The sequence below is a fragment of the Crotalus tigris genome, unplaced genomic scaffold (assembly GCF_016545835.1).
Source record: "Crotalus tigris isolate CLP2741 ecotype Arizona unplaced genomic scaffold, ASM1654583v1 scf7180000024433.1590703, whole genome shotgun sequence".
Lineage (NCBI taxonomy): Eukaryota > Metazoa > Chordata > Lepidosauria > Squamata > Viperidae > Crotalus > Crotalus tigris.
Genome location: NW_024100600.1, coordinates 8,825 through 24,452, shown reverse-complemented (window position 1 = coordinate 24,452; position 15,628 = coordinate 8,825). Strand labels below are relative to the sequence as shown.

At 41.2% G+C, this 15,628-nt stretch overlaps 1 protein-coding gene across 1 annotated transcript in view; it reads right to left on the bottom strand.

Moving 5' to 3' along the window:
- LOC120302511 (protein BANP-like) overlaps nucleotides 1-14,583 on the bottom strand; it is a 45,375-nt gene extending 30,792 nt beyond the window's left edge. Inside the window, exons 1-4 of the mRNA XM_039331031.1 lie at nucleotides 14,571-14,583; nucleotides 14,093-14,223; nucleotides 10,897-10,968; nucleotides 8,963-9,007 (exon numbers count right to left, since the gene is read on the bottom strand). Of these exons, the coding sequence (XP_039186965.1) occupies nucleotides 8,963-9,007; nucleotides 10,897-10,968; nucleotides 14,093-14,223; nucleotides 14,571-14,583 (261 nt within the window). The remainder of the gene's footprint in view (nucleotides 1-8,962; nucleotides 9,008-10,896; nucleotides 10,969-14,092; nucleotides 14,224-14,570) is intronic.
- Between the last annotated feature and the right edge of the window lie 1,045 nt (nucleotides 14,584-15,628).

The window sequence follows — 15,628 nt, the reverse complement described above, 5'->3', positions numbered from 1 at the left end:
CCCCAGGTGCTTGACTTTTGTTGGTCAAACTTTTGTAGTTTATGACAGGAAGTCTCAAGAAAACTTCCTTCCTAAGTTTGCCAACAGAATCCTTCCTGAAATGCATCCAAGACAAATTTGTTGTATTTCAAGGCAACCATCTAAACAGCACTACAAAAGAGGGCTCTGTCTTAATATGTAGAGAGCCGCATTGGATCAACTTGTAAACTTTCGCAGCACTCCAGACAAAATATTCAGAACTACGAATGTGGAAGTATGGTTCCGTTTTTTTGCTTCATTTTTTTCACGGGTAAAGCGATGGAAAATCTGGTAGAATAGGGAAAATGCTCTCAAGCAGCCAAGCACTTGGTGTGCAGAGGCTCCGGGTTCAGTCCAAGGGTATGCAGTGAAAAGGATCAGGCAAGAGAGATGGAAAATCTGTGCTGGAGCTGCAAAAGCCATCGCCAGTCAAAAATTACAGTTTTCAGGGTGGAATCCTGAGCTAAATGGAGAAATAATCTGAAGAGCCCATTTGTCTTCATCAAAGCATCCTAAGCATCACTCAACTATTCCTGCCCACTGTCTATTTCTGATAATTTTGTCTACCCCAGTGTTTTTCAACCTTGGCAACTTTCAGGTGGGTAGACTTCAACTCCCAGAATTCCCCAGCCAGTGCGCAAGCTCTCTTCTATTGATCTGATCCAGACAATACATTCAATGATGGGTGAACAATGAGAAGAGATTATGGTTGGCTTCATGCAGGCCATACGCTATGCTATCCTGGAGAAAAAGCTACAATGCTTACACATTTTAGAACTCTTGAGATGCAGAGGAGAAGCTGGCTGTTGCTGAAATTCTTCAAAACTAGTGTAGCCTCTTCATGCCATTCCAAATAGACCCACAGGTGCTTTTTTTCCCAAAAGGCAACTGGACTTTCCTGGTTTTTCCCTTTGAAAACATTTCACTTCTCATCCAAGAAGCTTCTTCAGTTCTCGTGGGGAATGGAAGGATTTATTCCCTTTGCAGTCATCTCCTCTGCAGGTCGGTGTTAGCTCTCTGAGAGTTGTTGAGGCCACTTGGGGGTTTATCTGTATCCTCAGAGTCACTTGAATCAGAATGTAAATGGGTGTGGAAAAGTTCTTCAGTCAGAACTGAAGAAACGTCTTGGATGAAAAGCAAAACGTTTTCAAGGGGGAAAAAAACCTAAAGTCCTGTTGCCTTTTGGATAAAAGCACCTTTGGGACAATCATGAAACTGGATGCTTGAGAATCTCCATGGACATTTTCATTAAACTGTCATCAAACAGTCAACTAAAACATGATAGCAGTTTAAAAAATAAAATGGGGCTGGAGGTAAGCAGTCTCTTTCGTTTTTGGTTTCCTTTTATACACAAATATTTTCAAAATGTTATAGAAGCACTAGGAGAAGAAGAGAGGAAGAGACATTAAAATGATTTATAAAAAATTTGTTATTAAGTACACTACGTAGGAATGAAATAAGCACTGTTCTGCAAGAAAAAGAATGCTGTCTCTTTGCCCTCTTTTGGCAGAGAAATAATTTTAATACACAGAATTTAAAAAAAAATTGAACAAATAAGCAACAGTACATCAATTAATATAATCCTAGTATGTCTAGCTTGGCAAACGGCTGAAAACTGATGCCCATCTTTCCTCTCAAGACAAATGTGTTCTTCATTTGCAGAATGTTCTATTATATTTTAATTAACAAGAAAACATTTCCCATGTCTCAAACAACCTCCCCTGCATTAAAAAATATCCCAATTATTTCATGAGAAATATTATCCCTAGAGTCTCTTGGATGCTCAAATCAGGATTTGTCGACTTTGGACATTAAAAAGGTGAAAGAAATTAATTGGAATATGTATGCTTTTATTAGCTTTGAAGAAAACCCCGCAGTCTTTAACCAATAAGATCAACTGGCTAGTCCCATGAGCACTTGAGACCGTAACCACCACAACCTTGCATTTGCTGCGTGTCAATATGGATCAGCAAATCAGAGACTGATCCTAGATAAATAAAAAGGCCTTCATTCCTTCTTCCATCCCTCCCATAGCTTTCCTTTTCTCTTTCCTTCTTTCTTTAATGTCTCCCTTCCTCTCATTTGTCTCTCCCCTCCCCTCCCCTCCCTCCCTTCCTTGTCATGTGCATCAGTTCTGCCATTCCATTCCTCACTGAAATTCTTTCACGATATCACATAGAATCCTAGAATAACATGCTATATAAGAACACAGGCAATGCTGCATGACACACCTAAACTATCATAAAGTTGTGTGGGATTTTCTACACAAATGGCTGGGAAGTAGCAAAAGTAGCCTTATTATCTTAGCACCAAAACCTGTCTTAAATCGTTACTATGAGCATCCTCAAAACTGTGCGGTGCCAAACTCAGGCGTCCTGGCACAACAAAAACAAAAATGTGACAATTGGGATTTGGGCCACTGTAGAAGCCACCCCAAACATTAAAGGAGCACAAGACAGTGGCGAAAGCAGAGAATCTGAAAGTCGACTGAAAAGACTCGCTCAGGCCAGAGGCTCTTCACTGGTTACCTGCCAAGCCATTTCCAAGATCGAAAATGTCAATCAAGAAAAACTCACAGAAGGAGCGATTCGGCTGCTCACTCCGCCTTCCTGCTACATCAGTAAAGCAGCAGCCGATGGACGGGTCCTCCTGCACAGGTCAGATTTGGGCAAAGCATTGGTGCTGTTACAGCAGCCCCAGGGTGGTACAATTCATAACAGTTTAGGGAAATAATCGGATGTGCCTCTGCATCTTGGAAGCAATCCCAGCCTGAAAAGATTAGAGTACAATGTGTGCTCGGCTGCTTTCTCATGTGAAGAAAGCAGAGAAAGTGGACACCCAGGGCAGAAGCACTAAAAAGCACGGGAAAGCATAGAGTCAGCTGCAAAGGGAGTTAAAAAGGAGAGGGGGAGGTTCAGACATTGAGGGTAAAAGGAGAGGAGCTGTACCTCATTACTGAAAAGTGTTGAGGCTAATGATCATCTGATCCTCACAAATGATTAACATTTAAGAATGAGAAAATTCTGCCAGTACACACAAAAGATTACTTAGAGATTTCCCAAGAAAAACACAAACGGACAGTTTTTATTATAAGAGGGGAGTTTTTATTACATGCACACATTTGTAAAGAGATGGAACCTGGGCCGAGAAAAGCACTTTGGAAAGCAAAGAAAATGATTTTCCATTCATTTAAAAGATTATTGTGCCTTATCACATCTTGCCTTATTAAGTCCACAGTAATATTAAAACAAGATTTGAGCGAACAAAGAACAGAATAGACTTCGTATAAAGAAGAGAGCTTCAAAGTACTGTTAATATTCCTGGTTGTGTGGACGGGATTTCTATGGACCGATATATCCTCTCAGTACAATGCCCCTAAAATGAGAAACAAATTAGCAAAGGATTATCCCTTTCCAAAAAGTTACTTATTCTGCCACTCCAGAATATTCCATGGGCTTCGTCACTCAGGAAGCTCACCCAATTAAAGATAGTAATAGCACTTAGACTTATATGCCACTTCACAGTACTTTACAGTCCTCTCTAAGCAGTTTACAGAGCCAGCCTATGCCCCCCAACAATCCAGGCCCTCATTTTACCGACTTCGGAAGAATGGAAGGATAGAGTCAACCTTGAGCCGGTGAGACTCGAACTGTCGAACTGCTGACAGTTGGCAGTCAGCAGAATTAGCCTGCAATACTGCATTCTAATCACTGCGCTACTATGGCTCCTTAGATAGACAGCAGTGAATGCTGTCTATGGAACTAGCTATGTGCATGTAGGACAGCAGAGTTTCTCCAGGGCACGTGGAAGAATGCAGGAAGCTTTCTTGTTCATTAAAAATAAAATCTGTCCCATATGTATCTTCTATATGTACATATCTCAAAAGAAATGTGGAAGATTAAGAGATCTTTGCCTGGGGCGAAAGATACTTCAGTAAAAAATATTTGAGGTGACATCACAATGAATTATGGCTTGGTTCTGTTTTCCTAGAAGGCTTGGGGCTGGGTAACCTTTGAAGCCCAGACTTTGTGAGTTAGAAAATGTAGTGACTGTATTTTAACGTCTTTCTGGCGTCAAAAAGTTACCAAGAAATGAAAGTAGGAAGGTTATATAGGGAGAAAGGATGAAAACAAAAATTGTAGTTTCTCAAAACCTGGTTCCATCGTTTTTATTTAGAAGTATTAAGATGTAATTAAGATTGAAGACGGGCTTAAAGGTTAATAAGAAGATTACAGTAGTGCCTGAAATTTTTCACTTTGCGAAAAAGTGCTACGAACAACATTTAAATAAGAACCTCTTGGTGATTTTTTAAGCCATCAAGGGGACTGATGGGATTACACTACCAATCAGGTGTCAAAGAGCAATAGAAAGATTCTCTCACACAAATCCTTAATCCTCATTGAAAAGGTTTCAGTGGAAGAAAAACCAAGCAGTAAGGACAATATGGTGGATATCATAAAAACAGATATCTGGAACCGGAAGTATCTATTCCATCTAAAAAAAAAAAAAGTCCCCCCTTTAATACGTATCAGCCTATTTACCGCTTAACACCCTCACCATCTTAGACCAATGACCATGTTAGCTGAGGCTGATGGGTGAAGATCAACCGTATCCACCAAGACCTGCTTGTAGTACTACTGATATTAATTTCTATGCTTTGGCACTTAAAAAAAAAAAAGAACAACTTTTGGATTTCCAGTGTATAATATTTAGTGGCTCACTTTTTTGTTCTTCTAACTATCTTGTTTGTTTCTGAGTCTCAATTATTTAAAGCAGATGTTCTGAAACAGAAGGAGAGTGCACAGCGTAGCTGCTGCAGAAGTGTAACACAAAAGAGAGACACCATCTCTGTCACTGGTGGGGTGGGAAAAATCCCCTTCTGAAGGCCTCTGTCCTTTTAATATGAGTTAGCTTACCCCAAAAAATCAAAAGAGGTCTGGGATTTGTCTTCCTAATTGCCTCTCCCTTTTCCCCAAATCTCAAACAGTGTCCCCACCAAAGATTTTTTTTCCCAGCAGCGTCCTCAGTTGGACCCAGAGACCTCATGTCTATATCATACCCAAATATTGGGTCAGGAGGCCTGAGATGCAACATAAGAAATATTATCGCTTGATTACACTGCAGAGGGGCAAGATATTATTATTACCCCTCTATCTGGATAGGAAACCAAACATACACTGTCCGAAAAGAGAATGAAAGCCACTATTATTTGCATATTGAGCAACATCACTATTTTCTCAAAAACACTGTTAGCTGCAGAGGTATGCTATTCTTTTTCTTAAGTGTCCCTTTAAGAAGGCATTTGGACAGATATATTTAATATATTGGTTCTCGGCTGAATTTTCTTTTGGTGATTGTTGGAATGAGTGCATTCCATCAACACTGCCATGTTAAAAGATATTTAAGTTTTCCAGTTTGGGGAAATGGTTGCCTACACACAAACGTGGGGTCTGTAAGAGGACACCCATTTTTAGGACATAAAAACAGAATGACGTATTCTTATAATTCTTGGACACTTAGCCTCCTGAACACTCACTGCAAGAATCTTCCATATACATGTTCCTCCAACTCCATTATTTATAAGTGGTTTTTAAGCTGCAAAGTTTGAACTGTTTCAGCCCTGTAACCTAACACTTTTTTGAAAGCCCATGTATGTTTTTGAGTGTCTCACAGGACCGGAGGTCAAGATTACCTCACTGGACAGGGGAAAAAAGCAGAACGCTGTAGTCTAATCAGATACTCTCTGGTTGAAGAAGTTTGGGGTGGAGTGTGCTGATCTTAAATTAAATAAGGATAAACACAGAGTGTCCTTGTGCCAAGGATCTCCACAAGGAGGCCGCTGCTTCATATATCACTGGGGCTTTTTGTAAAAAATTCCTGTAGGATGTTCGATTTAAATCTGACAGCCGTACACTATTGCACAAACAGAAGAATAAAACAGATATTTGTGTCCAGAAAGCAATTTCAGTCACAAAAAAGAAGTCTGGTTGCTTTTTTCTTGAACCCAAGAACTATTCCGAGTCCATGCACTCCTTAAACTTTTATCAGTCCTTCACATCAGCCAAATCAGATTTCAAAAACGCTGAAGCTGGAGTGCCCCCCCCCCACTGCCACAAGCCTGTGACTCTGGGTCACGCCAGATCTCAACTGGACTCCAATCAATTCGATGGATTCTGACAATACTAATAAAAGGCGACACACAAGTTGGAAGGAAGAACACGGATCCATGTCATGGAAAACTCATACTGAAGTCGGGCTGGAGGGAGATTTCCCATGAAAAATTGGACCTCTGTGTAAACAGGCACGTTTGCCTCTTGGCATGAGCTAATTAGAAATAAACACAGATTAAAATAAGATGTGGGTGATGGGGATATCAGGAATCTTTGGGGGGGGGCTTGGGGTGGTTAGCTTGGTTGGTTTTTTTCCGTTTGCCTTTCCCTAAAATGCACAGATTGTCCTGTAACCAGAAGTAAACAGGGATGTTCCCGACAGAGTGCTGAGGTCACTAGAACACATGGCAAGCAGTCCTTGACTTACAACCACGAGACCAAAGCCTCTGTTGCTAAGCAAAACAGTCGTTAAGTGAGTTTTGCCCCATTTTACGACTTCTCTCCCCATGGTTAACTGAGCCACTGTAGTTGTTAAGTTGCTAACACGGTCATTAAGTGAACCTGGCTTCCCCATTGACTTTGCTTGTCAGAAGGTCGCAAAAGGAGATCACATGACTTCCCCCCGGGACATGGCAACCGTCGTAAATATGAGTCAGTTGCCAAAAGTCTGAATTTTGATCACGTGACCACGGGGAGTTTGCAACAGTCGTAAGTGTGAAAAACAATCCTAAGTCACTTTTTTCAGTCGTAATGATGAATGGTCACTAAATGAACTGTTGTAAGTGGAGACTACCTGTAGTTCACAAACCAACTTCCAGCAATCTACGCACAGCAATTCTACGCACTGGGGAGAGAAGCAGCCCGTCCAGCTCTTGCTGGGCAGGCAGCACCACAGAGCGAGCGAGACCAGCTGGGCCTTTCTCCTGGGCCACCTTTGCTGGAACCAGCCAAGAGTCCAACAGAGAGAGGACACGGCCATTAGGCTTGGTGCCACTTATTGCATTTATTCAAGGGTAGCCACCCATCTCAAACAAAATCAATGAAAACCAATTAGAAACCCAGTATAGATAAGCGCTCGACGTACCACCATAGTCCGTTACGATCGTAGGTCATCAGCTGGGTCAGTCCCAGGACCAATATGATTTGACAGCCTTAAACTAAAGCTGTTGGTTGCTTGTTACGTTGCGGTTTTGCCAAAAGCCGGAAGTAGGCAATGAGCAAAATGGAGGCATTTCTGAAAATCCCTCCACATGTCTCAACCTCGGCAACTTGAAGAAGAGTGGATTTAGACTCCCAGAATTCCCCATCCAGCACGCTGGTTGGGGAATTCTGGGGGCTGAAGTCCGCCCTTCCTCAAGTTGCCGAGGTTGAGAAACACTTTTCCTTTTAGAGGAAAAGAGCTGGAAGAGGAAAAAGAATGGGAAATCAGAAGAGGGAGAAAAGCAGGCAATGAGAACAAAATCTCTGAGAATCTACTATTGCCAAAATCAAGCCCCTCCCGTCATTCCGTGGACTCTCATCATCTACATTAGTTCAAACAGAAAGTTTAATTATTTCTACATTTTGGTCTTCCTATTAAACAGGGACCGAAACACGAAACCTCAGGCTAATAGAACCCATGTGGAGAGAACAAGAGTTCCTCTGTCACTGCCCTCGTCTAGCGTGCCAGAAAAACAAGACATCAATCCAATAGAGTCACCCAGACACAACATTCAAGGAGGCAAAGGCAGAAGAAAGAGCCACTGGTGATAGATTGTGGAGTTCAGGGACTCTTGGGAAGGCTGACGTTGGGGGCAGATGCAGGAAGAAAGCCAGTTTGGTCCTGTGGTTAAGACACCAGGCTAGGAACCGGAGACTGGGAATTCTAGTCCCCCCTTAGGCATAAAAGCCAGGTGGGTGACTTTGGACCAATCACAGGAGATGGCGACTTCTAGTCCCGCCTGAGGCACGAAAGCGGTCCAGGTGCCTTTGGGCCAATCATCAGGAGACTGTGAGTTCTAGTCCTGCCCTATGCATGAAAGCCAGCTGGGTGACTTTGGGTCAGTCACTCTCTCTCTCAGCCCAACTCACCTCACAGTGTTGTGATTGTGGGGAAAATAGGAGGAAGGTGTTTTGGATATGTCCTTTGCCTTATTTGTAAGAATCATACAGGTATAAATAAATAAACAAACAAACAAACAAACAAACTTAAGATTCTTTAACAAACCTAAAGTACCTCATAACTGATGTACAATCTGTAGACAAGAAGGGAGAAAAGAGACATCCCCAGATAGTCTTTGGAGAAAAAGTGGACTCCTTGCCACCAGATGTTGTTGGCCATCAGGATTGGGGTAGATGTTGCAATGAAACCTAAAGGTCAACTGCTTTTAAAGCAAAGGGGCCTGCCCACCCTGGAAGAGTGGGGTCCCAGCATAAGCAAAGGGTCTCCCAATCCACAATCCGAGCCATATCACCATGTGTATAAGAGAGAAAGTGTCTGCAGTTCCTGGGAGGTCGTGGAAAATGTCTCTTTCTCACAATGCTGAAGTCGAATGCCTGTTATCCACAAACATCTCCAAGTTTGCACATTTCTGTCCATGCCGACAGTGTCGGATAAGGAAAGAGTAATCTAGCCCAGTGACAAGGAAACCAAAACTCCATAAAATTTAAGATAAACACACACGAGGATATTAGATAAGTACGTTTGCCAGAAAATCAGCTTAACTATTAACCCTTCCCAAAATTAAAACAAAAAGTTATATTCTGACCAGTTTTAGGAAATTGCAAGAATCCAATGGTTTGCATTAACCAACGGCAGCAGAACTAAAATGTTAAAAGCAGAGCAGCAGCCCTACCTGGCCGTCTTGCCCAACATGGACTTGGTGGATCTGCAAGTTACCCTGTGAAAGAAAGAAATGGGTTTATTTAGTTGATACAACTGAAGAAGCTTCTTGGATGAGAAGTAAAACGTCTTCAAGGAAAAGCAAGAAAGTCCGGTTGCCTTTTGAAAAAGCACCTTTGGAACAACCATGACATGGAGGACTGAGAACCTCCATAGGCACTCATTTAATGCAAGTGATTTTTCTTTTTTACCCCAAACAAAAGTTCTGCTCCTATAAAGAAAATTATGCTTTTGCAATGTTAATTAGAGCTGTGTTGGTGTATTCAAGACAACTCTCAATTTCTCTCTCTTTTTTTCTCTTTCTATGCCAAGACTTTTAGCAAGGAGAAAAGGGATAGGGTTTCTACTGCCTCTGAATATGAAGGGGCTCCTGGAGATAACATTTGAAACTTGCTAAACAATAAACAGGACAAGCTTTTTACATGCTAGCCATGTATCTTATCTGCAAATGTGGAGACATTCCTGAATTTAAAATTTCTCTCAGCCTAAAATTAGCGGAGCAACAGGGTATTCTTCTGGCCATTCCAGAGTCCAACTTTCTGAATGGGTAAAACATCTGCAAACTTTAATGTTGGTATTTCCACTGTGGATCTTTTCTTTTATCACAGTTCAGACTCAGGCAAACAAAAACTCCATTAAGGAACAATAAAGGTATCCGTTCTTGGAGAAGTTTCTGAATCTAGAAGTATGAAGAATGCAGGGGAAAAAAATCCATTTCACTGTAACTAGTAATATCTCTCCAAAACCCGAGTAAAAAAAAATTAATTTCACCTAAAGAATATTCACACAGAAGATAAAAAGAAAGTTATAAGGGGATCCAATTTTCATACTTGCTATAAACATGAGGCTGTCGACAACTACTTTGGCTCTATCCAAGAGACTATAAATTAGAATTAGTTCCTATCCAGATGTTATCTATCTAAACTGGATAAAAGATGGACCTGATCCTGCTTCCCTTCACATCCAAGGTTACTCCCTCTGAAGTCATAGGGGTGTGCAAACACAGCCGTTTCTTCCTGCAGTTTGCATTCCTTGTGTTCGTCTTTCTTTAACATCAGGAGATTCTCAGTCACTCTGCTTAGTCTGTCCACAACCTCAGGCAGATTTTGAAATTGTGTGGCATGAGGGCTTGTTCTGACATTTCTTATTCTCCTGTTTTATCTTTATAAACAAAACACACACACTCGCTTCCAGACAGAAACTCAGGTAGTCCTCAAGTTACTGACTCAATTTTATGACCGTCTTACCATGGTCGTTAATTGGGCTATAGTAGTCATTCAGCAAGCCACACAGTTGCAAGCGCAAACCTATTTTATCCACTAGGCATCTTTTGACTTTTTTTGCGGCAAAAGAGCAAAAACGATTGCAAAATGTGATCACGTGAATGTGGGGCACTGCAACCGGCTGTAAATGAGGGCTTATTGCCAAGTGCCCAAAATGCAATCACATAACTATGGAGGGTGATGTGGAAATTGTAACTTCAAGGGCAGGTTGTAAGTAATTTTTTTGAGTCCGTCGTAACTTCAGATGGTCATTAAGCTACATCGAGGACTGCCTGTAATATAGCTCAGCAGAAATAATACACTTAAGCAGGAAAACATGCCCCTGCTACCCATTATAAAATGCGCATAGCTCAATAAATCAGCATGGATTTGACACATAGGCCACCATCCTATTTCAATTTAAAATTAGTGAGGAACTACAGGTGCATGTGAACCCCGGTACAGTTTCTTCTCCATAGGTGGCCCAAGAGGCGAACAGGAGGGCACTGCTGTTCCTCACAGCGTTACACATTCCACTTAATGCTTCTTGTCCTTTCCAGCTACATGGAAGACAAAGGACTCTAGATCAAGTTTTCTCCTTCCAGATAGTCTGTTGAAGGCTCACCTCGCTGTCTTGCGTGATCTGGACCTGCTCTCCTTGTGGCACCTGGGCTATGTGGAGATGACCCTGTGGGATCCATGAATTTAAAAAGAAAGAAAGAAAGAAGAAACACAAGAAGCATTAGTCAAAACCTTACGAATACTGCCAGTTTAAAACAATAATGCTCAGTGGTGGGAGAAGCACAAAGAAGCACAAAGAAATCAGCATTTCTTGCTAAAAGAGAAGGAAAGCTCACTTCAGGGAGGTACACAACTAACTTTCCAAGGTTGTTTACTTTTTATTCTTTTTTTTTTTTACTGTTCTCAGTATCGAGGGATTTTCTAACTCTGGTGGTAACAGGAAAAATATAATTAACATGTTTGTAGAAAGCTATAGTTGTCCTCCTGCTCTACTGCCGGGAAAATATCCACTTGGATATAGCTTGAACCTTCCTTATTCTCCTGAAAAGAAGAACGAAAAGAAGGACTAGGGGTGACATGACAGCTGTTTTCTAGTATCTCAGGGGCTGCCGCAAAGAAGAGAAGGACAACCTATTTTCCAAAGCACCAGAGGGCAGGACAAGAAGCAACAGATGGAAACTAATGGAAAGGAGAAAACCAATGTAGAAATAAGGAGAAATTTCTTGACAGCAAGAACAATTAATCAGTGGAACTGGTTGCCTTCGGAAGTTGTGGGTGCTCCGATACTGGAGGTTTTCAAGAAGAGATTGGGCATCCATTTGTCTAAAATGGCATAGGGTCTTCTCCTGCTTGAGCAGGGGGTTGGACTAGAAGATCTCCAAGGTACCTTCCAACTCTGTTATTCTGTTATCCCTACCCAAAGCCTTATGTTCTTCAGGGCAAGTTATCTGCAGAAGCACCAATTGCATTCATGTTCAAGGTTTCCATCGGGCGCTTTAGACAAGTTCTGCTACAGGTGGATTTAACCTAAAGTCGATGTTGCTTTTTTTGTGGCAGGGGCTATTTTGAAAAACAAGATGCCTCTGAAGTTCGGACACGCTGCTCTCTTCTTTCAGATTTTAGTCTAGTGCTGAGCTCAAAACAGCCCCAATTCTCAGATCTTTCAGTCAATCAGCTGGAAGGGACCTTGGAGGTCTTCTAGCCCAACCCCTGCTCAAGCAGGAGACCCTCTACCATTTTAAAAACCTCCAGTGATGAAGCCCCCACAACTTCTGAAGGCAAGCCGTTCCACTGGTTAATTGTCCTGACTGTCAGGTAGTTTCTCCTTAATTCCAGGTTGCTTCTCTCCTTGATTACTTTCCATCCATTGTTTCTTGTCCTGCCCTCTGGTGCTTTGGAAAATAATTTTGCAGCTGCTCCTGAGGGACGTTGTGCCAACTGACGAAAGCAGAGAATTGCGCCTGAAGGCTTTAATAAAAAGGATGTGATAGATCACTGAGTGGTACAACTGCTACCTGATTGGGAAAAAAAAGGGGGGGGGAATGGTCAAGGGAAGTAGGGAAAAACTTACACCCAGGCTCTGATGGAGCTTTATCTGCTGGCCAACTAGCTGCAATTTGACTGCTTAAAATTCTTTTGGGTTCATTTTGTGCTGCTGCATAGGAGCCCAAGATTAAATGCATCCATGAGGAAGTCTGTCAAAGACCTTCTTTTTTTTATAAAGCACTAAAAATTTCACATGAACTTCAAAGAAATACTGATCCTCTTATTTTAAATAGTTTCATTTCCTTTGGAAGGAAACTGTCTATTTATAGCGGGGAAACAGCAGGACCAAATATCCAAATGACAATAAGACCACAGAGCCAATCCTGGCTGAAATTATAAGCAAGTTGCCTTCCCTTCCAAATACCAAATCTCCATCAGAGACCTGCTTTGGTTAAAAAAAGGAATTGTGCTGTTTGCAGATGAAGGGAACTCTTCAAGAACAGCCAGAAAAGGCAAGTTCTTTTATCTATGTGTCCCTTTGCAACCCATAAACACATAAGTTCCATGTACAGAAGCTGAACCACCTGCAATTTAAAACATGAAATATTAAATGGGAAAACATAACCCAAAAAAATGTACTAAATAGGAATTGCTGTGGAACAGCAGCGGAAAAGAGCCTGCCCAGATTGCTGGATGCAAGGTAGGGAGCAAATAAGTTTCATAAATAAATAATAAACAAAAGAGTCATCGTTGTATCTTTATATGCCGGACTTTCCAGATGCGTCTAGTTGGTTACTGGTTGTCTTGCCAGCTGCTGCATCACTATGGGACACAGAAAGCCAAAATAGGTGACTCTTTTCCCTTGGTTTCACCTGATATATCATTAATGTTCTTAGATCTTTTTCCTTTTATCTCTCCACCCAAGAAAGCTCTGGAAAACTTCTCTGTCTGCTTGGTATAGATATGGAACAGAAGCATGATTGAAGTAATCAAGAAGGGATCTTGCCCAGACTTTGAAGGGGAACGGATTAAAAACAGGTCCTGGGCTGTGACAAAAGGTCTAGTTTGAGTTTTGTCGGTTCTCTTGAGCAGATAGAAAAGGTCTAAATCAAGTAATTTTCAAAAGGAGTCCTTCATATGTACAAGTGGAGATGTGGAAGAATGATACTGCCTTGAATTTTAAGACAAGCTAACCTTGTTTGCAACCGATCCAGAGCTTTTGGGTTATGGACCCCAATTCCAGTTTTTCCATGCCTTACCAGGAAGATCCTTTAAGAACAGCTGAAGTGCCACACTTCGTGTTTAAACTTCCTGTCTTCTGTATCTTTTGGGGTCAAAGTGTTAACTTTACTTAAACTTTTTAAAGAAAAGAATTTAATGCCAATGTTTATAAACTGGGCTTATATACACAAATTTAACCATATACACATGGAAGAAATTCAGCCAACAGATGTCAAAAAATTCTTCAGAAAGCACTTTGGAAAAAATGAAGGCAAATGGATTGCTAGGTCAATCCATCAAGACTGCATCCTGCCCGGGATGGGACAATGAAAAGCAATGATCGGCATGCAAATTCATGCGTGCATATACAATGACTGCAGAGCCTAATTTCAATGATATATTTTTACATGCACACACACACAGATCAAGGACCACACCAGAAAACTGATTTTTCCAAAACACATGTGGACATGCCTTAATTACATAAACCTTAGGAAATCGTATTTTGGGAACAAAGGAAAAACTAAGTTTAAACTGTGTGAGCCTAAAGCAGTTGTAGAGCACAGAAGAGATGGTCAAGAATGAATACTTACTACTTGAACTTGGCCGTCCTCTCCTATCTGGTGAATCTGGACTTGCTGGGCATTGGCCAAAGCATAATGAAGCGCCTGTGGTTGGTTGGCCTGAATTTCATTTGGGGCCGACACTGTGCTTTGCGTGCTCTCTGGAAAACAAAGAAAAGTTCACAGGGTTTATCACAAATCTCCCCACCTCTGATAACGCCCAGTGTCCAGATTAGATTTCTGCAACTTGAAGATTCTGAGAGGAGAAGTCTGCCCAGGTCTGGAGAACAGTAGGCTGGAGAAGCATAGGAAGTCATGTCATAACCACTGCTGTGAAACAGAAGTGATCCATCTTTTATTATAAAAAATTAATGTGAACCTTACTTAGGTTACTTAATTATTAAATGATAATCTGCATTATTATTGAAATCCAGTAATAACATTGGGAACATCTTTTAGAAGGGAAGGTGTGTTTGTATCTGTGTGAGAGAAAGAGATGCACACGTACCTTGTAACTCCATGGCAGGAGCTAATTTTTTTCCCCCAGCTTTGTTTTATTAACCTAAAAATGGTTCCAGATTAATTAGCAAAGTTTCCAGCTGGGAAAGTGGGACTTTCCCCCTTGGCCCTAACCTTCCTTCTCAGTTCACTGATTACCTTGAATCCATCCAATTGTGACTTCATTTTTCCAATGTGCTGTTCAAATGTTTTCTAGAAATTAACAGTTAATCTGGAGGTCCAAATCTATAATTCTGAATATTATTTCTCTCCCCTCGTTCTGCAACCGAGGGCCAAACTCACAAACACAACTGAATGAAGGGCGTCAAGAAAGTGACTAATTCTTCAAAGTACTATCATTTTTGAAAAATCCATTTATTTGAATAGCTAGATAAGGAAAAGAGGAAAAAGAAGGCAAGGCTTAATAAGACCTCATTTGCCAAGCATGGGCTACTTAAAGTGGTCTATTGTAACATATAATTCTCTCATTTTGTTTCAAATATGTCTCTGGTCCTCCTAGATTTTCAAAACCTTGATATTCCATATAAGAATAAGCTTTGAGATTTCATCCACACATCTCTGGGTCTGATTCTTACTATTTCTTCTTATTTTGATGCTTGTGGACAAGACAGGGTGGTTATGAATCAAAGCAATAAAAAAAGAAATTGCTTTAAATATCCAGCAAACATCTCCTTCCTCAGGTTCACGCTACATACGCTCACAAGCTTAGGATCCCTCTTCAATTAGAAAAATGGTCCCTACTGACCAAACCAATCCCAGGATGGATGCTTTTGAGTAATGTCATTGGAGCAACTTTGCATGATGTTTGTAACCAAACAATACAAACCCTTATTTGTCACTGGCCAGCTGTTTCCTTACAGCTGGCCAGATGTTAAAAAGCTATTTTTATATCTGCCAAGTTAACCGAGAGATGCTGAATACCACAAGCATAACACTCACACAAATGTCATGCATCCAACAACGACATCTCTTGAGAAGCAAGTTTGCTTATAAACAGAATTTTTCAGCATCTGGCTGCGGTGTCATGACCTCTGATAGGAAGGGGAA